General features: G+C 36.4%; 1 protein-coding gene and 1 long non-coding RNA gene across 21 annotated transcripts in view; one reads left to right on the top strand and one right to left on the bottom strand.

The window, feature by feature from the left end:
* Window positions 1-25,650, top strand: part of QKI (QKI, KH domain containing RNA binding) — a 154,256-nt gene that overhangs the window by 107,826 nt on the left and 20,780 nt on the right. For all 20 annotated transcript variants that reach the window (XR_014954340.1, XM_085576839.1, XM_085576836.1 and 17 more), the window contains one exon: window positions 24,754-24,841. Coding sequence is in view for 19 of the 20 variants with exons in the window: in XM_085576839.1 (XP_085432965.1) it covers window positions 24,754-24,841 (88 nt within the window). In the remaining variant the exon portion in view is untranslated. The remainder of the gene's footprint in view (window positions 1-24,753; window positions 24,842-25,650) is intronic.
* Window positions 2,991-14,849, bottom strand: LOC110477925 (uncharacterized). The gene is made up of 2 exons (XR_002466671.4): window positions 7,180-14,849; window positions 2,991-4,593 (listed from the first exon to the last, which is right to left on the bottom strand). It is a non-coding gene; the product is annotated as an uncharacterized LOC110477925 (long non-coding RNA).

Raw genomic sequence — 25,650 nt, 5'->3', positions numbered from 1 at the left:
GTGTGTAAAGAGTAGGAATTTGTTACCTTTCACTTTTAACGCATTTTAACACTTATGATTAGCCAGACTGTATTAAGGTCAGATCACTTCATGTATGAGTCACTTTGGAGTGGTTTCTAGAAGGATCTTAGCAGTTGCAAAGATTTTTGTGTGAAACAATAGTAAAGTAATGAGTAAATATTTTTCTTTTCCAGCCATTTAAAGCATTCTTTATTGCCAGCATTAGTTTTGAAATCTAGATTTCTAATTATACAAAAGTTAAGTTTGTCATAGAGATATCTGTGGTTTAATGCTGACTGATGACTTACAGTCATCTAGTTGCTCTACATGGTTCTATTTTGACATCAGACAGAAAGTTCTAACCTGTGGAAAAGTGCCAAGAGTTTTTGGCCTACTATTCAATAGAAAACTTAAGTGTTTCTATTTTTAAACAGTTCAGAAATACCTGAGCTTTCAGTGGGAGGAGTAATATTGTTTCTTTTTCTTTCATAGATTGTAGGCTAAGACTTTAATACAGGAATGTTATAGATACTGTTGGCAGGATAAACATAGGTGGGCATGATATAAGAGATTGGATCTAATTATGTTAAATAGCTTATATGATTTTGGACTAGACCATTTGTAGCATACTATAAAATTGGAGAGTGGTAAACCATCCTGTAAAGTGATTAGATTAGATCTTACTGGAAAGTTGCATTGCTTGGAAAATAGTTAATAAGAAAAAGTATTTAAGATTCCATCAAGTAGTATATTATATTTCTTGTGTGTTATTGGAAATGCTATGGGTTTTATACATTTTTTATCTTATATCTTCTATATTTAAATAAGTATTTTAAAAGCTCTACCTTATTTTCAAACTACTTTCTTAATAGGGATAGCTTAATGAAAACAGCACTGCTTTCTATATTTTCAGCATTACCATTATTAGCTAATTTTTAATGTTTTCACAACATCTCTATATGTAATAAGTTATGTTCATCAGTTTGAACTTTTGCTGTAAAGTCAAATGTGTTTTATATTCCAAATCATTTGGAAGTACGTACTGGATAGAAGGAAGCTTCAACACCAGCAAATCTAGCAAAGTCAGAGGTCTCTAGTATTGTATGCAGTTCTTTGATACTGCACCTTTTTATAAATGGATTGGAAGATGTTAGGTTTTCTATTTGACCAAACACAGCTGTAGATACTAAGAATTTCAGCTGCTTTATTTATAAATAAATAATTCTAGCCTTTGATAGATATACAGCCTCCAAAATTGTACATTACCTTACAAATCCTTTTTCAAGAGACTGAAAAAATCAAAGCCCCAAAGCCACCATTTGGAGTTGGCTGTCTTATGATAATTTGAAGCAATTTTCATGAAGAGTAATTTTCAGTCATGTAATTGCATGTGTTGCTGTGCCCTCATCTTAAAATGTTTGAGTCCTGCATTCTCCAGCTTGTGTTCTAGTTTGAAAATGGAATTTTAACTTAGACTACCCTGACTTTCTTGGCAGCTATAGTAACTATACTGATACAGTTGTACTAAAGCAGGCAAATGACAATCAGGAAATGGAACTAGAAGGTGGAGTGAGGATTTGTCAAATGTGCAAATGGGTACTTGGGTGCCTTGGTAATGGAAGTGGGCAGTTCCAGTTCCTTGCTCAGCCTTTTGACTGTGGCCTTGTCTGCAATTCTGATGTTTCAGTTTTTAATAAGCAGATATGTAGCTTCTAGGGTCCTAAAGGAAAAATTGAAAGTTTTAAAATAAAGCTTGCTTACTTAGTTTGTTAGAATTAACAGTCATAATCATTACTGTCAACAGACATCAGATGTTTTGAATAATAAAATCGTCACATATTGTGCAGAAAGGCAGTATGTTGGAGTCTAATAACTTGTTTTAACTTGGAAGATAAGTTCTGAAAGACCAAGGGAGCTAGGAGGTGTGTCTGGATTTCTCCTGGTTTAAATCCACTGTAGTATGTATGGTAATACTGTGCTAATCTGATTTGTCAGTTAATGGTATCCTGGCATTCGGAACAGATAGACTATTGATACAGTGTTGGGAAGAACACTTTTTTCTCAGTGCCTACAAGAGGAAAGCCTGTATTTGCCTTTCACTAGTTATTTCTGAAATTACTGGTTAATTTCCAAAGAAAGTGGTTGGGCTGTGGAGGGAGACTCCCTTCCTGTCCTGTTGGATGATGGAGAACTCTTCAAAGAGTTACTTTATTATTCATCAGCAAGGAGAGCTTCAGGAAATCTCTTAATAATCCAAAAGTCAATCAGATTCAAGAAAGTTAAACATTAAAAAGTCAGGCTTTTAAAATACATCAGGTCATAGAAACACTTGTTTTCTCCGATGATAGCAAGGGTACTTTAAATAATAAACCTTAACTTTTTCATCTGTAAAATGTAGTGATAGTACCCTTCTGGTTTTTTAAATACTCCAGGAGGTAAATCTTTACTTAACAATAAATATGGGAGAGGTCATTACTGGAATGCTCTTTATTTTGTAGCAATCTGTAGTTTTAGAGGGGGCTCTTGGAGATAGAAAATGATCAAAGTTTTTATTATCCTGCAGGATTAGAGATTGCAGAGGAGACTCTGAAGGTTCTTGGTGTTCAAAAAATGTTATGCTAATAGGTGGTTTCATTGATTTCAGTTTAGAATCAATTCAAAATAATTTTTTGTGTGTGTTGCATAAACCCAAATTCTGTGTATTGCCAAAATATTTTTGTGGAGGAACTTCTTTAACGTTATATACATGTAACTTCGGCTGTGTTTCCTTTGTGTTACAGGTAAACTAGGCATTACATTATATGTCTTGCCTTTCTTACAAAGTAAACAGGAAGATTAGCAGTTGTGCAGAATCAAATAGGAGTCCTGCTCAACTGGACAGCCTTAAAGGAACTCCACCAATATCAAATGAGAAAATGTGATTCCTTGTTTCCATGTAAATCATTCTGCAGGGCTTGGAAAACAAAGTGAAGCATGTAAGACACTAAAGCTGACAAATAACACAATTTATTCTTATTATGTCATGCTTTATATTTGATATATTTTACAGCATTTAAAAGCAATCTGTTTGTAGAATTTCAACATACAGATGTTAGTAGTTTTTAATAATACTTTTTTTCCACTACTGTCTTTAGGATTTTTTTAAAAGATCCTATGTGGCTTCAGTAACAAGATCCCATTAAGATTTGTAGTACTTTGTACAGCTGAAGTTTATAGACTCTTCTAAAAATCTTACTCTAGGTTACTTCTAAAAACATGAAAGATGCACAATTGTGTGCATCCATCGTTAATATTTGAAATCTGCAAATTGATTTTTACTACAAGTTTGAAATTGGCTTTGAAGCTTTAGAAATCTTTGCTAAGACAATATCTATGATGATGTAGCTGAGACATAATCCCCTACATGCTTTAGTGCTGGTTTTATTTATTTCAGTTTAGTCAATTTTCTTCAAATGTGAATCACACATAGGCTTTCAGCCGAATATTAAGGTTCAGGGGAATTTAGGAAGCTAGATATATGATTCCACATCATTTAATATAAAGCACCTGTAATTTAAGGCATGACTTCTCTTTCTAGATTCAGCAAACTGTCTGAAGTGTGTCTAGTAGAATCATGACGGGAAAAAGAAAATTACTTCTTTTGGTATTTTTATATCTCAAATACTTTGGGTTTTTTTTCTTTTTTAAACAAGCTTTGCTTTTTTTTTTTTTTTCATTTCATTCACAGAAATGTCAAACGAGTCCTGTTTAATTAAAATAATTGATTATCAGGGAACCTTAATTAGCATAAGAACAGTAAACTTGTGATGTTTTGGCTTCTCCAAATAGCTTGTATTTCTAGGCAAGCTTATGTAAAGAGTAGAAAAATTAAGTTTTTTCTTCAGAATATTAGCCTGTTACTTATGATTAATAAAAATAATTCCAGAAAAAAATAGTTTGATAGTTGTATTTATAGAAATTAAATGTGTCCATATTGCTCTAAAAGATTAGCATTAATAGCAAATGTTACCAATCCAGACAAGTAAATATTACTGTTACCAACCCAAACAAATAAATTTTACAGTTAAAAGCATAGAAGTAAGGGTTTAGTGTGGATTCTGGGAGGATTTTTTTTTTTCCCCAAATTATCTTATATGTGCTTCTCTATACAGTTACCTTCTCACTTTACTGTTGTGGCATCCTTTAGATTTTGGACTAATTAGACCAGTTGTGTTTCTGGTGATTAAAGTTTCTTTTTCTCAAAAGCATGTGCATGTGTTGGATTTATGGCAGTTTTCACACTATCTGTCCCGTCTGCCACATAACCCAAATTTCTGAGAGACCAAAAAAGTCACCATCTAGAAAGTGGGGTTTGAGAGTTTTTCCACATAGTTTCTTGGAAAAGGGAGGTTGGTGCATGTCTGTGCCTCTATTTGTGTCAGTATTCATTGATTCAGAAGTATAAATAGATCTGATGATGATTTAAGTCTCAGTTCTGCTTCCTCTGAGAAGTACTTAGTGCAGTGCAAAGCTCTTCTTTTCTCTTGATACCTGAAGTGCAGCATCTTAGGGGTGCATGGTTCTCATGTCCTTTTCATTTTGTAGATGCAAGTTCTGCAAAAGGGAGAAAAATGTATTAAACCCAGAGTATCATCCTGCTTGGAGAGACTCTTGAAATCCTGAAGGATCTGATACAAGTGAAATTGCTTCTCATCTCAGTAGTGATGACCTTACTCCAGAACAGTTCTTTGTTTCATTAATTTGTCCACACTTGCTTTCAGAAGTATAGGAAACTACTTCCAAAACTGCTTCTGTAAACTCCCCAACTTTCCACAATATTTTGTCTGTGTTGCCTTGTTTAAAATACATTCCTTTCAGCAAAGCATAGCAACTGGTATTTCTGAATCCTTGCTGAGTCTTGCAGCCTTCTCTGTAAGATGTTTAGGGAGAAGAATTCATAAAATTGTGTGTGAACCAGTCTGTCACTTAGGTGTCTGTAGTTAACATCCAGAGCTCACACTCAACAGTTTTATGTATTGATTTGCACAAAAACTTCTGCTGTGTTATTTGCTGGCTATCTTTAGATAAACTAGTTGTATTTTTTTATTCTTGAGACACCCCTTCCTCTCCCCAGTAAGACTGTGACAGTATGTTGTCTCTTAGACAGCTGAAATAGGAGCTTCCAAAAGGCTTAAAACTGGGGGTACAGTTGAACCTTTTTACTGAATTATTTCATAATCAAAACCAAAGCAAAACCAACTTTTTGTTGTTCTCTGGTGGCTTATGGGGTAGACAAAAAAGCAAAGGAAGAAACTTATTGCAATCCAAAATATGAAGCTATATAGAGATTTCAGATGCTGCCCAGATGGGCTAATGAACTGTTTTCAAATGGCAAAGCAAGATAAAGAAGCATGGGGGTAGTCTGTGTTTCTACCATCACAGAAAGGCAAAGGAGATTCTTTCTATTTGTAAACTGCCAAATGCAAGCGGATAGTACAGTCTTAAACCTGAAAAAAATTACCACAAACCTCAAAATTAAAATTATTATTTTATCCTTTTTAAAGGATTAGTAATAACACCAAGCAATAATTCTTATTTAAGCGGAGATGACAGATATTTCTGTCATTGAAATTTGATATTGACCTGTTCTTGTGGTAGGATAGGAGTAGCACTCATTTCTCTGTAGAATTTGTGTGGAGTATTTGGGACCGTACTGCTTTTAATATGCATAGATGGTGTCTACAGGCATATGAAGACCTTATCTAGTACACCAGTAGGCACTTAATTAAAAAATTAATTGGCAAGTATGATATATGGGCAGGCATAATTAATGCATCAGTATGTATTTTGAGATGTAAGAAGCATTTGACATAAAACCATTGTTATATTGTTTGTATCTGTTGTTTGGTACTAGTCCTGACTTCACCAGCATCCATCCTTATAAACCACTGAATGAATTGCATGTAGAGGTCAGATGAAGCAATATATGAGGGGTTTTTTTGGATTGTTTTGTTTGGGTTTGGGGTTTTTTTGGAGGGGTTTTTGTGGGTTTTTTTGGTTTTTTGTGGTGGTGGTATTGGTTGTATAGTTTTTGTTTTGTTGTGGGGTTTTTTTTTTTTTTGATTTTTTGGTTTGTTTTGGGTTTTTTTTTTTTTGTATTGGTAGAAGTTGTAGACTGCTTCACTAATTGGGCCAGATGGATCTAACTGCTTTGTTAAATGAGTCAGCCTACTTTTTAATGATTATTTTTAACAGTATTGCTGCATTAGAAATGTTTAGTGATGAAATTGTCTTTGGGTTTCTTGTTTGCCATTGCATATAGGATTTTAGAACTAAATCTGTTCTCAAAACAAATATGCAGTTGGTTTAGAATATCTCAGTAATTTTTTAAGTGAAAGCTTAACTTTTCAAATGTTACAGGTCAAACTAATGCAGAATTTAAAGTCATACTTTGAAAAAACAAGTATGAGATGTTAGCTATTCACTTCAGATTAAAAGAGAAATCAGACGATATGTTTTGAAATTAAATGCATTACTTGATCTCTTAACATTTTAAAAGTTGACCTCCCTTTTGATTAACTTTCTAAGAATGTATCTTACTTTTGCATATTTAAATTTTAGCTAGTTTTGGTAAGTGTTCACGTGGAGAAAGGAAGAAAAGTTGTTGTAATGCTTACTATGGGTGTTCCTGCTCCAAAAGAAATGGTGGTATGACCAAAACAGACTAAAATTAATTTTCTGGAGCACAGACCACCATCTTCATTTGCTGTAGAATGAGTTAAACTGGGGTTTAGGTTTTTCCAAAACACTGCTAGTCCAGAAAGGAAAATGCTTATTCTCTTCAGCATTGAGCTGCTGTTTTCATTTCAATGAAAAAGGGAACAGCTAGGGCAAAAGAGCGAGGGTGCAGTCGTAAGTTTCCTTCACTTTTCTCGATTAAGAATGACAGGGGAGGTGAAAAGCTTTGCTACGAAATCCGCACGTCCCCTTCTCAAAATAAATGACGCTGTAAAAGGGCCTGGCTGGCTTTTTAAAAACCGGGACATTCTCAGGACAGGCAGGCAGAGGGCTCTTGCACATGGAGTATAATGACATAGGAGCATTCTATGTAGTTCCTTGAGCTGTAGTTTAGGCTATTACATGCGGTATATAATAGCAATAACAAGATTAATTAATTTCATTTGAGAGGTGACTAAGTACCTTCAGTAGTCGACACGGTGAAGTTAGTGGTTGTCTCCTTCGCTGCCATTACGCTGGATTTTTGCCTTCCTCGGTGTTTGTTCTGCAGGGCTTATTGGACAGGAGATGCTTTGTCGTGGAGCCTGTCTTGTAAAAAGCCGTGGTGCGAGAGCGCATCCCTTCCCGTGCACAAAGGTGCTGCTGCTGCTCGCTGCCGAGCGCAGCCGTTCCAGTCTGACGGGGGATCTGTCTGGGGACCGCGCACAGTAATTAGCAGTCTCTTCAGAGTGTCAGAGCAGAATTACCATTGTAATGCTTTAGCAGGAGGATAAAAGGATTGAATTCGGGTCTGCCTTCCTGCCAAACTAAATGAGTTGCCATGGGAATTTTCAAATATAAGAGGCGTTTACTTAAAGCAATTTGGTGAGTTTGAATAAACTCATAAATTACGGGGTTTAGAGGAGAGATCCCTGCTTTCTCTGGCTTGGGCTGAACAGCAAAGAAGGCTGTTGGAAAGCTGCTTACATTCTTAATGAGAATAAGTTGATCCATGCTCCCTTGCAGACTATCAGCTTATTGAGGCTAAACTGTTTCTGCTAAACACAGTACAGTAAGCACATTTTGAGAGACATAGTTTGCAACAAATCCCCGGAGTAAAAAGCAACATCTGATTGCTCCAAACATAAATTGAATTTCCTTTGCTAGATTAGATCTATTTTCAAGTAATGCTATTAAAAATTGTTCTCTGTATTGTTTCAATAAGCATTAACCTACTATTGATTTCAACTTTCCTCTGTGCATGTAATATTTATTACAACACTTGTCAGATCTGCATCTGAAAGGGGAGGGAGGTCATTGAGGTTTCTTTCGAAAACAAATAAGGTCCTATGGCCCTTCAAACTGTTTTTTTATCTCGGGTCACATGTAAATGTTTTCCCAGCTCAAGCCTGCCTGCCTTCTCTCTAAAGGGAGTTGGGCTTTGACCCGCTGACTTCTTTGTCAGCACCGATGCTATTGAAATGTGAGAAGATGGACTTGGTGCTTTCACAAGTGCCTCGAGTGATGAACATCACTTATGCTTGTTTAACCTTCAGCTGTGCTCCACAAGTCAGCTGTAGTAGGCTGGGGAAGAGCTGACGGCCGGCTTGTTCAAAGCATGTGTTAATGTTCTCCCGGCCACTTAGATCGGGGGACTTGAAGAAACACGAACATTAAGACGCGCTTGAATACTTTGGTGCTAGCTTTAAACGTGTATAGTCAAGGACATGTCATACTTGAAACAGTATGCAGTGTTTTTCCCAAAATAATTGATATCGGGTATATAGCTTAAGGCTTAAATGTTGCCTTGTGATCCTTTCTAGTACATATCTCAAATCTTTACCCATCATAAGTATTGGGATATGGAAGTGGAACTAATTAAAAAGAGAGCAGTACTGCCGTAATGGCAGTAATTTTAACTTTCGTTTCAAGCCATAAAAATACGTTTTGAACTCCTTGATATAATCTTACATCACTAGCAGGAATCCTGTAAATTAGCAAAGGAAAAGAGTAAATTTGTGCTGGTGATTCAGTGGTTGAACAGCTGCTAAGTTCTAACGAATTCCTGAACTGTTACTAATGATGCAGCTGAAGCTGTTTGGTAGCCTCGGGGTACTGTTTCTATGAAACTTTAGAAATATCTCCGAAGAAATTAGAAGACAAAAAGAGCAGCATTTATTCTTACTAATACTCAAAATTTTAACTGTTCATTCGAAGTTACTTTGAGAAATACTGTCAGGAAATTGATTCCATCAGACTTGATTCCCATCCCCATACTTTCTTACTTCTTAGTAAGTTACTGAAAGGCAAAATTTTATAATAAAATATTTATAAATATTTACAGTAAAAATATTTTCTAAGTGTTTGTGAAGTGGCTTGAAAAACTGAAACTATGAAAACTTCTACACTCTGTATTATAAGAGGGTTGCTAAATGACTAGAGGACATCATCAGCATTAAAAAATATGTATATAGAAATGGCAATGCTACAGAGGACTCTTTGGGGTACTGGGCTGAACTGAGTGCATCACTTAGGTCCTCAGTTCCAATACCTTACAGCACCTGTGCAAATCGATGCTATTTACAGAAATCAGGTAGTTAAAAAAAGCAGAAAATATATATATATATATATATATATATATTGGTATTACAGTTTTCAGATTTCACACTCTGGATTTTTTCCTGCATTTTAGAATTTTAATTCCACAGGCTGTGGGGCTTGATTGGGACCTATATTATATCACATTTTGTGTGTTTTTCCTCTTCTCTCTGCTTGACTTGCAAAACTGAGATGAAAATAAGTGGCAATGGGAATGCAGGAAAAACTTAAGTGGGATTTCTTGACTAGGTCAGATGTTGAGATAGGGATAATTAAAAATTACAGATAACTTAATCTAAGCTACACAGTATAAATTTAGTTTTGCAATACCTGTGAAAGAGATGGGAATTGCTGCCTGGTAGTTCACCTAACTTTTTCATAATGAAGGATTTTCATAACCTAAAACCTCCTGATCAGTCACACCAGAAACATCCTCCTCAAGAGCTCATGAAGCATACATCAGGCAAGTTACCTGATAGAAGATGGATGTTTCGTTTGAAGGATATTCTGTCTTTTACCTCGTGAGCAGTGTAGGAGAAACCTTATGATTTTACCATCTTAAAAGTATGGCATACAGAAAAAAAGTCTGGTTTTCAGTAAAACTGAGATGGGCCTGCTTAGACTGAATCTGATTTCAGCTAAAGTAGGTTCTCGTGACTTGTGATAAGCCTGTTGTTTCATAATGAAAGCAAAAGTCCCCTTTCTGCTTCAATCCAGAATGAAGCTGCAGGCTAATTAATTTGTGGATGGATATAATAAAAAAACACCTACCAGATTTTTCTGTGAGCTGACTTTGTTTTCTAAGTGCAAGTAAGTGACAAATTTTCTGGGGTTTTTGGAGAGGTATATCACCTTGTTGAATGTCTCACCCAGCACCAGAGAACACAGAGGACGTGTCAGGGATATGCACAAAGAAAAGGTGAGAATACTGTAATGGGGAAGAAGTGGGAAGCTATGCGAAGTACTTGTTCTCTGTGTTTAATTTGTTATATTTTGAGGGTTCTTGGCTCCTGCTGGTCTAGGAATCCAGAGAATCAAAAAAATGTGCATGCTGCTAGACCAGTAGGGATAGCAGCTGTTTCTTCCCTGGGCACTCCCTCTTTTCTTATAACCTCTCTTGCAAGTATTTTATCCAATCTCTATTTAATTCTGCTTCTGCTGGGGCATTGTTACTTTTGCCTTTGATCTTCAGATTCCAACAGTTTGGTTCCTTCTGCAGTTTTTTCACTTACTAACTTGTAAACTTTTGACAGCAGGTTCTTTGCATGTATATTGTAGGTATCTGAACTCTAGGTCAGAGGTGTTTAATATACTGTTATGCTAAAATTAACATTGCATGCAGAGACATGAAAACAAAATGCATAATCTAAGTTGTACAATTCTTGGCTAGAGAAAATCCGCAGGTCTCAAGGTAGTTCTGTAGAAGAATGTAATACACAAAAAGGAAAAAAATATCAATAAGGAAATTGATTTTTGTAGAGTCCTCACACTGTCAAACTAAGCGTTATTTTCAGTTTTTTTTTAACATGAAGCTTTGTAAGTACTGGATGCACTATTTAACTGCTATGGATTTAAAGTTCCTAGTATAAGGTATAAGAATTATCAGTTTAAGATGATGATGTTTTTAGAGTCTTGAAATTAGTTCTTTTTGGTGCTTTTACAAGATGGCCTGCAAATACCAAAAAAGTTCAAAGATCTCTGCAAAATATGAATGTGTGTACTTAGAGTAGTAGGTAAATGATTGAGATTGTAATCATTGCTCTGGGTGAGCAAATCCACAAATTGAGGAGTAGACTTCTCATAGGTTTAAGGTAATCTAGAGGAGTCTGATCAGTACAGTTGGCCAAGAAAAGCTGTAATAGTATTTCTCCACTGAAAGTTGGCATCAAGAGAGAAGAAAGACAGAGAGGAGAATGATTATAAGTGAAGAAATGGGAAAAAACTATAAAAAAATAATTGTAGGAGAATGAGGAATAAGTAAAATGAAATGGAATATTTTAATATGAAAAAAAATTATCTTAGTGGTCAGGTGGTGGTTTCCAGTTAGAAAAGAATATTATTAAACTGCTGGGCTTCAGAATTAGCAAGACTAAGACTTCCAGTTCCATGTGGAACCGAGTCAGTTGGCACACTGAGATATCAACTCCCATCAGTCTCTCCTCCCTTACTAGTAAGTCTGTAGTGAGGTCCTTCAGTTTTGTAACCTGGCAGAAAAATACACAGCTTAAAAAAAGGAGTGTTACCCAATGAGCAGGTTGGCATGGTTCAGTCCTGGATCCAGTGATGGATACAGGAGAGCAGCAGTAAGGAAAGAATAGGACTGTGACCACCACTACCTAAATTGCCTTAAAGTACCAGAGGGGTGCCAGTTGAGAGGCTTTTTACATCTTGAAAAATAATTTTTGACTCGTTTGACAGCAATGTAGAACCTCAGCCTAACCATCCTGAACTAAGTTGTAGCCTGGGAAAAAGTCTTAAGGATGGCATTTTAATTTTTTACATTCTGGAATCGACTGCTGTATTTGCTAGGTAAACTTGTCTGAACTTGTTTCCTCTGAAATTATTCTCTCCAAGTTTTCTGTGTGATTGATTTCCATTCCATCCTGTTTTTCAAAGTCTTAGCTTTCTGAACTCAGTCATGCACAGATGCACAGCAACTTACTTTTAGACATTCTGGAAACAAAATACCAATAATTTTTCCATTCATTTGACTCGCTTCAGAATTATACGCCTTGCTTTTCACACCTTTTGTACCTTTGTTGTCCTTAGTTCCCTTGGCTTAAGGAAAAGAATTTAATTTGTCTCTTCTCATTAATGTTGAGTGAATGAATATTCTTCAGTTACTCTGAGTGTCCAGAAATATTCATTATTTTTAGGTTTACTTCTTAATTTTTCAGCCACATCATGTAACTGAAAGCTTAAAATACACTTTTTCTGGTTTTGGTTATGGATTTTTTTTTCCTATGTATTAGTTTTTACACACATTAAGGGAGGTTTTTACTGCAAAGTATAAGAATATAGTCCATAAAATTAGAGACTGTGTGAATTTAGGTATTATTTTGAAATATTAATGAGATTCTGAGGCTCAGGAGATTAAGAGGCACTAAGGTGATTTGTCTTGTAGTAGAAAATGTATTTTAAGCTGCTTTTGCTTATGGTTGTGCACCTTGTCTACTACAATCCAAAAGTATAATTCTGCAGTCTCTGAAAGGCAGTTTAATTCTACATATTTCTAACATCTAAATTTGTTTCTCCTAAAAATTGGATTAGAGCAATAAATGTTTAGAGAACCAGAGCGTCTGAACCATACTCAAACAGAAAAATGTGTAAAATTGAGTCAGAAATCTTGAAATGGGACAGTGTTACTTGTTTAATGGGACTCAAGGATCATTCAGAAAGCAGGTGAAAATCTCACATGAGAGTGAAGGGCAAGGCACTGGTAGGCAATGTGTAGGAAGAAATGAAGTTACCACTGGAACAGTTTGGTGTTATTAGGGTGGATTAATATTTTTAATACCAAATTGCTTGTTCTCTACAAAGGTCCTACAATATGCATCTGGCATTTAAGGTTAGTTAGAAGCTACAGGGGAGAGTAGCTGCATAGAAATATTGCAGGAGTATCCTGTCAAGAATGGTTTCCTGAGCATGACATGACAGCATTGAACTAGGATGGTTCAGTGACTGCATTTTGTTTCAACCACAGTTAAGGTACCCAGCTGCTTAAAAAATGAAAAAGGGAAACCATTAAATGAAGTTTTGGTGTAATATCTGGAGTCTGTAGCGAGCTGTTCAGGTGCAACATTATAAAACATGCAGTGATCAGCAACAAAAGAGAAACACAGAGGTCCTGAATATTTGTGTCCCAGTATAGGCTTTAAATCGCACTGAAATTTGATCAAATTTATACTGTGAGTCCTGCTAAATAGTTACTTTAGTGTCTGTGTCTGCTGAGGAGGCAGATTTTTAAATTAGTGTGTAGAACAGCAGGGAAGAATGGTTAAATTAATTATTTAAGATAGGTCTGATACATACTTCTCTCATTCTAGGACAGCAAATTACACTTAAAAAACTTAATTTTCTTATCATATAGGCTCAATTATTATATAGAAAAAATTATAATAGTTTATTCTGATAATGTAGGATTTTAGGAAAAAAAAGAGATGATAAAATTCTGATCAGTAATTTATTTGGGGATTTTCCAAATAGCTTAGCCAGTACTTTATGTTGACAAGTCTCTAGTCAGGTACCCCATGATCTCAGTACCTTCCGAACAGAAGAAGATGTTTGCTATACCACGGTCTCATTTCTATATGTGAGCTGTCAGTACCTATGCTTGCTTGCGAGAGAATTCTGAAACATGGCCCACATACAAAATTGGTGGATTTTGTTATTTATGCATGGCATCTGAATAGTCTTGGGCAAGGGGGGAAAATGTGTAGGTTTTACTGCAGATTCCAGAAAATACTTTTTATGAAAAATGTGTTTTTATTTAGTGGAGGAGGGAAGGGAAGGGGGGAAGGGGGTGGAAATGTTGGTTTGGGGTGGTTTTTTTTTTTGTTGTTGTTCTTTGGGATTTTTGTTTGGTTGGATTTCTTTAACAAGTTTTAGGAAAGTTCTCTCACTATGTTATAAATTGGTGAAATACAAATTTCTTCTGCAAATTGGGGGATAACAGGTATTTTTATTGCAATTTGGTATCTTTTATCAGAATGTAAGGGGTATTTTTTTTTAAGCACTAGGAATACTTTCAAAACAAAATTTTTGTTACTGCTAATGTACCCTATTTTCAGTAATAAGTATTTGTAATCTGGTCTTAAAACCTAGTGGAATAAAAATCTCATATACAAAGTGGAATATCATTAGAAACTGACTTCATATTGATACATTATGAAAAATAGGTGGTTCTTATTTGTCAAAATCTGGAAGAGAAATACTGATCTTAATGTACGTGATTAATTCCCAAAGCCCAAATGGTGAATATCTTCAAAAATGAAGTTGGTTTAATTTTCTTGGACAGTTACTCCAGCTTCAGGTTCCTTTTTTTTTTTTTTCCCAAGAACTATGATGAATAATTAAAAAAAGACTTGTGTATGTTTGAACTATTCTGTGTGATTGCACTGGAAAATTATGTGAACAACATTAAAAAAAAAAAAAAAGTCAAATTATCATCACTTCTGTTATTTTGGAGTAAGTACACTCCAGAAACTGCAGTATGTTGCATGATTGTCATGATTTACTAAGAATCCACGAATCTTTTGTAACTGAAGTTGCTAAGATTAAAGGAATTGATTAAAAAATTAAAATATTAAAATATTACGTAAAAATGTATATTTTTAATATACATTTGTGAATTCACTCTATCTTAAAAGGCTTTTAAAAATGTTTTTAATGCTAAATTTGTGTTGCATAATGATACAAACTGATAGGTGGAACTTCCATGCTCAACTCCTAAGTGATGGCACAAATAAATTTTCAGGGCTGTCGGGAGTCCAAAAGCCGCCTTTTGTCAGTTTGTGATCAAAGCTGTGCTTTGCTGCCTGGTGCTCTGAAGTGATGGGCACCTGGCAGCGCACACCTGTGGCTGCTGGTGCAGCTCGGGCTCCTCGGGCAGCCAGAATGGCTCTGCCTTTCCTCCTTGGGGCAGGGCAGGTCGCTGGTAGCCACAGGTTAGGGCTGTGTGTGAAGGAGGGAATGCGGAGCGTGCTCAGGTGTGCCCAGCAGTGGTGGGGCTCCCTGGGGGAGAGGTGCTCCACAAAGGCCCTTGGTGCCAGTTCTCGCTGCTGTCTGTGCAGAACAAGGGTTGGCTGGTGTCTAAAAGCTGAAAAGAAGGCTCAGCAAAGAGCAGAGAAAGCCCTGTCTGTCCTTAGCAACACGCAGCCCGAGCCTTTGGACAGAAGGTTGTATGATTGACATATTTGTCCCCTAAGGAGAAAGCACACAATTAGTTTTTTTCACTTCTCTGTGTTTTTAAGCTGTGTGAAAAGTGGGTTTTAGCAGCCATACAAGAGGAGAGTGGCCAGTTGAAATCACCTCCTCCTTACGGACTTCATCAGCTCTGAGAGTTCAAGAACTGGAAAGGCATTTGTGGTGTCTATGGAAGAGCTAACTAGGATTTTTAAACAGAATTTAAACAAAGCTATTGGAGTGCCAGTAAAGCGTATATGAGACGTTCATGTGGTGTTAGATTCAACACAGCTATGGGTTGCTTGTAGGCATGTAAGCATTTGGAAATAATTGTGACCTTTTAGTTAGTACTCGTTCACTTTTTAGCAGCTGTTGAAATTTACTGCAAGTATATGCTCAGTGTGTATCTCCTTTTAAGCTTCCAAGATGCTGTTTCACTAGTTGGATTAGAAATGTAAAACTTAAATTGAATTTTGGGGCATCTTAGGTTTAAAACAATACTATTTCTCTAGATGGTAGGTTTATGTAAAGTTCAGAATGAAACGGTCATTACATGCCTCAACCTTAGAGGTTGTGTGTGTGCAGAAAACAGTCATTTTGAAAATAAAACTATTAATGCAAGTATTTTGCAAAAGGGAGTGTAGGTGAAATGTGGGAACAAATTTTTTATATCACATTTAGCTGTCAGGATTTCTGTTGAAAATAAGAGTAGAGCAGTAAGTGTGACAGTTGAAGAAGCTATTGGAAGACCACTGCTCCCTGAATACTAACATTTTACAACTGGAAAAGCCTAAACGCTCATGGGTTTAGTCCATATTGTAATAAAGTAGTTTATTTTAATTAGTCAGCATTACATTTTCAGGACATATCCTGCTGAAGATAAAAATGTCTTAGAAGTTGCTACTGTGCCTTGAATTCCCATGTGGTAATGTGCAGCCCTGAATCCTGTGTTTAATGAAACACGTGAGAGAAGATACCTTTGAAATTTTGACATCTGCTAATTTACAGCAGCAGTCTTTGTGCTCCCTGTCACCAGCAGTTAGTTTTCTTCTGTTGCTCTTACGAGAGAGACCCCTCACATTCTTTCTTGGTTACTAAATTTGATATGAAATGTCATTTTTTTTTCTTTCTTTTTTTTTAATTATTTCTGGGTGGGAACAGATTCAAAACATACTGGACATGTTTTCCATATGGAAAACATGCAGTCGTATCTCAAGTGCCATTTTGAAAATGAGAGGCTTTGTTTATGTAGTAAACCATTAGCATAGCTTGAAATAAAACTTTGTAGCATTGGGATCTCTTGAGTTTGCAACAAAAAAATAGTTTTGAAACACTTATATGGAGGTCTCCACTCCCATCTTGCCCCCCATGTACCCATCCACTTCAATATTTGAGTTAGGTGTCTTTGCAGTTCAGGGGAATTTACAGCTATTTCAAGTGTATAAACTCAAACCTTGAATAGAGACCTCCTAGGATGACAGAGGGGAAAAAAAATGTTACAGGTCATGCTACACTTAATTGTAAATGTATTGATATATTTCTAGCAACTGCCTCTAATTTGTGCCTGTTAGAACAACCACCTTGATCATAGGTCATTTTGTAGCATAGATTAGTTAAATTGTTTTTATAATTTACTGAAAACTCAAGATGGGTTAATGAATTTGTCCTGATAAAAATGGAATGTGTCAACACTGTCTGAGTGTTCTGGCACTGTTCAGTCTGTTGCAAAGGCTACAGCTGGAATAAAGACCTGAATACTATAGGTCGTGTTTGCATTCTGCTCTCTTCAGATTCCTAGGATGCTGATGGAACTCAGGATGTTGTTGGTAATGCCATATGTGGGAAATTTGTTCAAGAGGTTTCCATGGTACTATCTAATTCGCTGTGCTTATAGTGTAACTACTGTTTTCAGAATTGAACTAACCAGTGAGGAGGAATTTTGAATATCTAGCATTCCAAAACTAGAAATACCAACAGTGAAGTGTTCAGCAGTAAACATTTTTAAGCTGGGCTTGCACATTGCTAAAAATAGGTCTAATGCTTTAGATTGCATAGATGCCTTCAGATTGATAGGTATTTAATTTGAATCTTAATACATATATCAGCCAATGTCTATGCTAGTAAATAAATCTGAATGCATCTCAGTATTATTCTGCCTTTTAAAAACAATTTAGAATGTACTGTACATTTTTTCTTCCTTTAGAATTTTTTGGTGTTCAGTGTGCATGTCTGTCATGAAAGATGCATTCCTGTTATGGAGTTTTATTAATTGCTGAAGCTCTCCAGTGTGGTGTATAGAGATTCTTATCACAGATTGTATTAAAAACAGTAAAACAGACATGCAAGGAAAATAGGAATGATAATTTAAAAAAACCTGTAAAGCAAAAATCAAGTTCTGAAATTAAATATTGTTGAGGGCCTGATTTAACCTATCCAAGTGGCATTTTCTTTTTTTTTCCTTCAAAGCCCAGACCCCTGTGATTTAATTATGAGCCCATCATGTCACATCTGTCCTAAAGAAATGTTGACCTAATAAGGTCAAACAAAATTCTCCCCACCCCAGTGTGCTACCAGCTAGTACCTAGGGGAATATATAGTGAAGCAAACTTTTAAGTTCCACTGATGCTGTATTTCAGTCTGCCTTGTAAAACATGCTATTTGCCAATTTTCTGTACCTTATCTGTATTTTCTTTGTGCAGAAATGGAAAGTGAGGGAGGGAGGGCATCAGGACTCTCAAAACTATTACTGGTAAGACAAGTATCATGATTAAACAGGGATATGTCAGATAAGGTGATGGGAAGTGTAAAAAGATAGGCTGCCTTTTCCCCCTAGTGTATCTTTAACATTATGACCAATGAATTTGTCAAGTGAAACAGCACAAGTCTTCTTTGCATATCATTTGAACTGAGAGCTTGCTTTGAAGAAGATAAGCAGACTGTGTTGCCCAGAAGAAATAATGATGCTAATTTATCTCTGCCTGTCCTCATAGCCATAGCAGTGTGTGTCAGTGTTGAAAAGGAAAGAGAGAAATAACTGAGCTATAGTTTTACCACCTGTTCAGTGCCATAGGATTGTTGACATACAGGACTCTGAGAAATATGGCTGGCCTGGAAGTCTTTGTTGTTAAAGCATTTGGGAAAGTTTCCTCTAATACAAGAATAGCTGCCAAACTGTGACAGAAAAGACCTCTTTGACCAATTCCCCTCAAAACAAACAAAGCTATGGTGTAGGATTTCTGCTCCATCACCGTCAGAAGTGTATAATGAAGAATGAGAAAGTCTGCTGCATATGTTTACTAGCAACTTCTAGCTATCAATATTTACATTCTGGGCATGGGAAACTTGAAGGTCTCTGCTAGATTTTTTTTGAGGGAAAGGGAGGATGAGATGTTTTCTTTAATACTGAGTAACAGAGTAATTTACCAGAACCAAAAGCCTTTACAAAATAAAATCTAATCTCTTGCACTAGGTAATTGATTAATAGTTGAGGTACTCCCATTCAGAGTCTTACAAAAAAGCTCTTTTCTTTGTCTTTCACATCTAGTTACCTGTAAGCTTGTCTCGGATATTGTTGCTATAGATACATCACTTTCAACAACTTAGATACAAAAAAAAAAAAAATCTAAACATGGATTTTAAGCACATATACTTCAGCTTCAAAAATTCCAACGTGTTTTAGCCTTTCTAGTATATTTTACAATATATTGACGCCTGAGATCTGTTTTTTTGTTTAATCATGTATGTCTAGGAATTTTTAGTATAATGTTTGTAAGGTTTTTTTGTTTATAAATTATGAATGGAAGGTTTTGTCCCTGAATGGAGACATTCATGTGTAAAGACTGTTTGACTGGATCATGGTATGTTAGGAATACTTACTGATCTACAAGTGAATTGCAGTGGGAGATTTTTCTTTGTCAGGGAGATAAAAGCATTCTAGAGCCTGAGAATCCAGCCTGTATCACAGTGCAAGCCTCCAAGCTGCAGCTGTTGGGCTGTAGAGCAGCTGCAGGCTGCGGGAAGGCAGGGTGACAGACCCCTGAGGAGTAGCACTGCCTCCTGGATAAGTAGGATAAGATCAATGACAGTAAAATACTTCAGTGATGCTATTGCATTTTACCAAAATTCCTACTAAATTAGTAAACAGTACGTGGCTTATACTGTGCAGATATACTATCCAGTCTAAAGAATAATTAATCTTCATATTTAATGGGTGTATTTCCAAGTGGTAGAAAAGTTATGTTTATTTTATGTGGCAGTTTTAAATTACTTTTCTATTTGAGGAAGAGTTTTAAGTATTTATTCTTGTTCATTAGCATAGTGTTCTTCCATAACTGCTAAGTCCTCTGCCCTTCTTGTTGGAGCGCACATAAAATTATTTATTGCCTGCATTCTGAAAAATATAGTGTGTTCTTAAAAGAATTCTCTCTACTTGAAGCAAATGTGTAGAAGTGCATGGACTTGGACAAAATGTTTGGTAGCTCGAAGAGTTCTCTCCAAGGGTGTCAGGAAAACTGTTGGTGGGAGCTGCTGTTGAACCAGCAGTAGTGTGGGGCAGGCAGGGAGGCGGTTCTGCAGGAGAGGCTCCTGAGGTGCTTGGAAGGGAAGAGCTCTCTGGTGCTGTCATGGTTCTGAGGCCCCTGCTCATTCTTTCCATGAGCCTGGTGGGACAGGCCTGCTGCAGTGGGCAGGGGAAGATGGGGACTAGTTTTTGTCCCTTGTGTTTCAGGCTGATCTGGCCATCGTTTTGCTTTGCCACCACTTTGTCTTCCCACTTGCTGCTCCTGCTCTGAGCCTGAAAGGACAGCCCTGGAACAGCTTATAAAGAACTGGTCCCCAAAGCCAGACTTTGCTGCATTTTGTCCCAAATAGTAAAATTGTCTGCTGCCTTTCCTAGGGCTGGGCTTGCTTCAGTTAATTCAGATAATTCAGCTGAAGTACAGGGATATGGCAGGATTGCAAAAACGCCATCTGAAATGCGTGACATCTGGAAGCTAGACTGTCAGTGAAAGTCACTGACATCACCTAAATATGAGGACCTATTTGTTATGAATGGGGGGGGGGGAGAGTGTATCTGTTATGTTTTCCTAAGCAGTTACTTCAAAAGAAAATGGAGCATTATATGGGGGAAGGCACGTATGTTTGCAGAGATGTGTTGAAAGCCTTCCTTCCAGCCCTAGTAATAATGAAAATCAGAGTGCATTTTGAGACTTACGTGCGTGAGACTGTAAGGCTCAAGAAGCTCTGTCAGAATAAGGTATCGCAGCTATGACACAAGTGAGTGGATTCTTTGGTTTCTGAATTACCTGAGCTGCAGTGACACTCCTTTTGGGCCTGGTAGCAGTATGGGGCAGTGTGGCCACTGGCTGTCTCTATAGGTCTAGTTTATGGATCTCTGCTCTATCCTAAACACTGCTACTCGATCCTTCTTTTAAATACTACCTTTCTTTCCTTCTCTGCTGTAATTTGTTACAGGCTTCTCAGAATTGACATAATCTAACAGTCCACCTTTCACCTCTAAAAACTGTTGTCATCTGCTGAAGTCCTTCACTGACATTGCACAATGAAGGCATTTACCTTTAGAGTCTGCATGCCTGTCTATCTTCCACCTGGATAACAAATGTGTCTAGTGTATGTATGTTTTATATATGAATAAGATAAAGTGTATTATACTCCTCAGAGTACTGTATGTACATGAGAATCAGGCATTTCAGTACCTAAAAATAGAGGATTTTCTGGAGGTCTTGGGATATCTGAGGTTGAAATATAGCTTGTACATTGGTAATGAAAATAATTCATTGGAGTGTTTTATCTAAGTTCCCCATTTCAGGACATGAAAAAAGCTCTTACTAATAGCAGTTATATAATATATTGCATTCTTTTTTGTGAAACTCTTGGTATTGTCCAAAGTAGGGAAGACAATTGCAGTTTTAACTGGGCATTTGTATGGTCAGCACTGTCTTATTTAGTTCGAAAGCATGTTTTTTTAGGAAGTGCTTCTTAGAGACTTCACAAAGTGCAAAACATGGCACTTGTGTTTTGAGCCTTGCAACTCTAATCCTACACTGACAAAGATAGAAAGCAAGTTACTTAAAATGATAGTCCTCACTGGCATTTGGTCTCCTTTAGGTCTATTTATTGCTAGCCCAGGCTGAGCTACTGTGAGGAGTTACAGGCTGTGTGTCACAGAACAGCACCCAGTGGTGTCTGTGCACAGTTGGCTTTGTTAGGATTTACTGCTTCCATCTCTTCTGAATTTGTATTCAGTGAGCATTTGCAAGTAGTTGCTTACATTTAAAGAATTACATTTCAATATACCATTTAAGGCTTTTTTTTTAATCTGCATGTTATATTGTACATGATAAATACAAGGAAAGCACTGGAGATTTAAAGAGGATGAGAGGTTTGAGTCAATCACTTGAGCTTCAACTTAGTAATGCAAATCTAGTTTTAAGTGACCTTATTGATGTTTGCTCAAAGTAGCTTCCTTTTGGTACAAATGACTGAGCTTTGTTGCAGCTATTGTACAGGTAATGCACCGTCCCTTTAGAGATTGCCTTTGTATCCCTGATGCAACCTCTCTTTGCTTTAACAAACAGTGCCTGCAGGAATGCCTGGAGCTAAGATAGATCTCATGTGCCTCATTTGATCATCTGTCAGCAAAGAAGTGAGAGGATAGGGCAGAGAAAAACATGAGCCCCTTGCTCTGCCGCAGCTCTTTGAAATTGGAGGGGTTGGCCATTGGTGAAGGATGTGCAAGTGGAGAGCTTGGTACCAGAGAGTGAAGGACAGGAGACTGTGTCCCAGTGACTTCAGCATGAGGGGAGGTAGCAAGTGACTGTTCCAAGGGCAGGGTGTGAGGGCAGCAGGATGTTGGGCAGCAGTGTAAGGTGGGTGGTAGCTGCAGTGCTGTGAACCCATGTCCTGCAGAGATGGCATTGTACAACAAACAGTGCCATCTTCTGGGAGGAGCCGGGACCATGACCTTGTGGTCAGTGTTACACGTGTTTTTTAAAGTGGTGGGGTGGGCTTTTTGTTGGGGCTGGGTGGGGTTTTTTTGGTATCTAGTAAATGCTTTAAAAATCAAAGCACGGAAGTCAGGAGTCAGTGCTAATGTCGGGTAATGCAAGTCCACATCATGCATCTCTGATTTTTTTAATGATACATTTTTAAGGGAAAATTTTAAGCTGTATGTTGGGATTTGTGTAAAAAAAAGTTTATCAACTGCTGAGCATAGTCTAGAGAAACAAATCTCAAAAATAAAGTTAAGGAATTGGTCTGCTTTAAGTCCACAGTTATTTCCATTAACTTACTTCATAAACTCCAGTAATTGCAACATCTTTTCTAATAGAAAGCAGTAGTGACCTATAGGAAAATGTTAAAGTAATAATGATTACTTGGACTTATACCTCCTTCTTCACACCATATCAAAAGGGTAAAAATATTTTCTGTCTTAAAATTATTATTCTATAAATATTTCTATTGAGAAATATTCACTGTGGTGCAAAATCTGGGATTAGGGTTACTAAAATTATACTAGCAAGTGGAGTGTAATATTCAGCATTTACTGAAAGTCTTAATGGCATAGATCAATCTCCTGAAGGTCTTATTTGGAGGAAGTGTGCAATTTTAGTAACATTAATGGAACTATATGGGAGATGCAGCTGACATTGTGAGGTGTTCTTGTTACACACTTTCTAATAAAGAAATACATGAATACAAACAAAAAGCAAATAAGAATGTGCAACTTACAGGGGAGGGAAAAAGATTAATCAATGTGTTAAAAAAATCTTTATTGCTAAAATAACTTCATAAGGTATATCCAGAATGATGAGAATTTTTGAGCTCTGAATAGGGAAATAGATTTGGAATTGGTTTTATTGTGTCATGATTGCCTAGGTAATTTACCAGCAAAGATGCAATGGAAAAATAGTTTATTTAAAAAAGAAGATAAAATTATTTTGCATGTAAATTATAAATCGGTTTTGTGTTGTATTAAGATTTCTAGAATCGGCACATTTTGTATTCCAAAAGGTCTATGGGACTATGGTGTCTGACATTTCTGGATGATACAGTACTTAACTGTACAGTTAATTTCTAGTTAAAATGGTAATTGAATGTATATTTCCTTTTTTAGTATTAGTGCCAGCTTGCCCTGCCATACAGTATTTAACATACAAAGAAAATGTCTAACTTCTGGTATATTCTGAATGTTTACTGTGTGATTATATTGTTGTTTATACAAGGCCTCAGTATTACAGTTGAGACTTTCAGTTTCTGACATTTGAAAGGAATTCAGTGTTGACTCATCTTGCCAAGTTGATTTTGAGTTGTTGATAAAAATCAGCTGCTAAAAGTTCCCTTTGCAAGGGGTCATGGCCCTTGAGCATACCTCACAATAAGTACTGGATTTGCTTAGATAAAACTTGAAAACTATTTTTGTCTCAGACTTCAGTAAATTACTAATCTGTAGTTTTTGAGTCAAGTATGTATAACAAGCTCATTAACTTGGAAAATACTGTTCCAAATACCTGGAAAATATTGTGTGATTAGTTAAGTAAAAAGGTAAGAAATCCAGTTTAGCAAAGGAAGAATGCATTGCAGTTCTCAGGAAAGCTGCCCTTCTATGCATCTGACTCAAGAATTTCAGCAGTGGCATTCCATACAGGAGGCAAGGTGGTAACCTAACATTAAAGTAGACATTGACCATCCCTCTTGTGTTTCCTATATCATAATGATGCTTTCTGCTCAATAGAGTGTAGACTAAGCAAATTGTAGTATTTTTGGAAAGACACATCAGACAATCTCTGGTCTTAAAAATGAAGTGTTGCTGTTAGAAATTTTTCCATTATTAACTGAAAAAGTGAGCCTTGTTGTAATGAACACTGCTTAATTTTATCAACCTGCACAATATCAATAGAGTAGGTAACTTCAGGGAAGTAGTCTTTATTGAAGCAAAACCAAGAGTAATGTATGTTGTGTAAATAGTAGTTATATCCTCATCGGAATGCATCTACATGTCCCTGAATTAGGAGCTCAGCTTCAGGACAGTTGTTAATATCCTGTCTGGAAGCTACTCAAAGATTGTTGTTTATTTTTTTGTTTGCCCCACCCCCACAGTAGTCACTATCACCTCTAATGGAGCAAGTTGCAATAAATCGCTGTACTTAAAATTTGTGGTGGCTATTCTTCCTCTGGCCCAATAATACAGTTTATTTAAAGATACTTTTAGGAGTACATGAAAATGTGTTTGAGGAAAAAGCATCCTTAAATGATTGCTACCAAATGCAACTTATATTTAATCCTTAATTTTTATAATTTATGTTATAAACCTTTTCCAAAACTCTTTCAAGATATTCATCAGCAAGTCTTAATGATAGTCAACTAGCAACTTCCACTTAATTTTATGGAAAAGTTGACAAAGTTTGCTGCTTTTGTGATAATGATAAGCAGGTATTTTGCTTGTTTAGAACTTAAACAGTTTTATTCTAGGTCACTTAGATCTTGTGCACTAGTGAATTCATAATAATGACTTCCTTCCCATTTTTTCATATGCAGGCAGAAGGAGAAGACAGCCTTAAAAAGATGCAGCTGATGGAGCTTGCAATTCTGAATGGCACCTACAGAGATGCCAACATCAAATCACGTAAGCATGTCATGAGCTCAAGGGTCAATGCCATAGAAGTGTTTGCAGGTTTTGAATATTAAAGCTACCTTTGGAAAATGTACAGTAGAAACTCATGTTGGAGAATGGTAGGCAGTAAGAACCCAACAAAACTGTAGGTAGCTGTTGCAAATGATTTTTAGGGGATAAGTTGTCCATTTGCGGGGTTTTTTAGCTTGTTTCTTGTCCCCATTTTTTTAACACTGTGTATGGGCTGAAATGCATACAAATATATATAGTATAAAAACCTCAACCCTTAAGCCATATTTTTCTATTTTACAGTCATTTTTTCCTTAAAGCATATAAAGGACAGTAGACTCCTTTGCATTTTTATTTTTAAAGATTTAATTTTAAAATGTTACAGATATTCAGGATACTGTGAATACATTTTTCTGTATTGTATTCCTTCCTTTCATCTTGCTTGCATGTGTACCCCCAATGTTATGTTTTACCAACAATTCATCAACTGATTTCACAGCTGAGTTCACACGGATCAGTGATGTAATGAGCTGTTTTTACGATTACTTCCATTACATTTGTGTGAAAATGCTTTTGCGAACGCATGTATGCACAAGTTTACACTTGAAAATTAATTACACGCACCTACTAATGAAAGCATATACCTCTTATGTGTGATACAAATTATTTTCTTCAGTTGAAAATCTGATTTCTCCTCCTGAAAATATAGTTGCTGACGCTGTTCAAAAGTACATTTTTGCTGTAGCTGTGATACAGATGTCAAATGTAAGCACAGTTAAATCAGTCTTTTCACTAAGGACCTACTGATATTT

This window comes from Lonchura striata, chromosome 3 (genome assembly GCF_050655825.1).
Source record: "Lonchura striata isolate lonStrDom1 chromosome 3, ASM5065582v1, whole genome shotgun sequence".
NCBI classification, from domain to species: Eukaryota; Metazoa; Chordata; class Aves; order Passeriformes; family Estrildidae; genus Lonchura; species Lonchura striata.
This window is presented reverse-complemented; position numbering and strand designations above follow the sequence as displayed.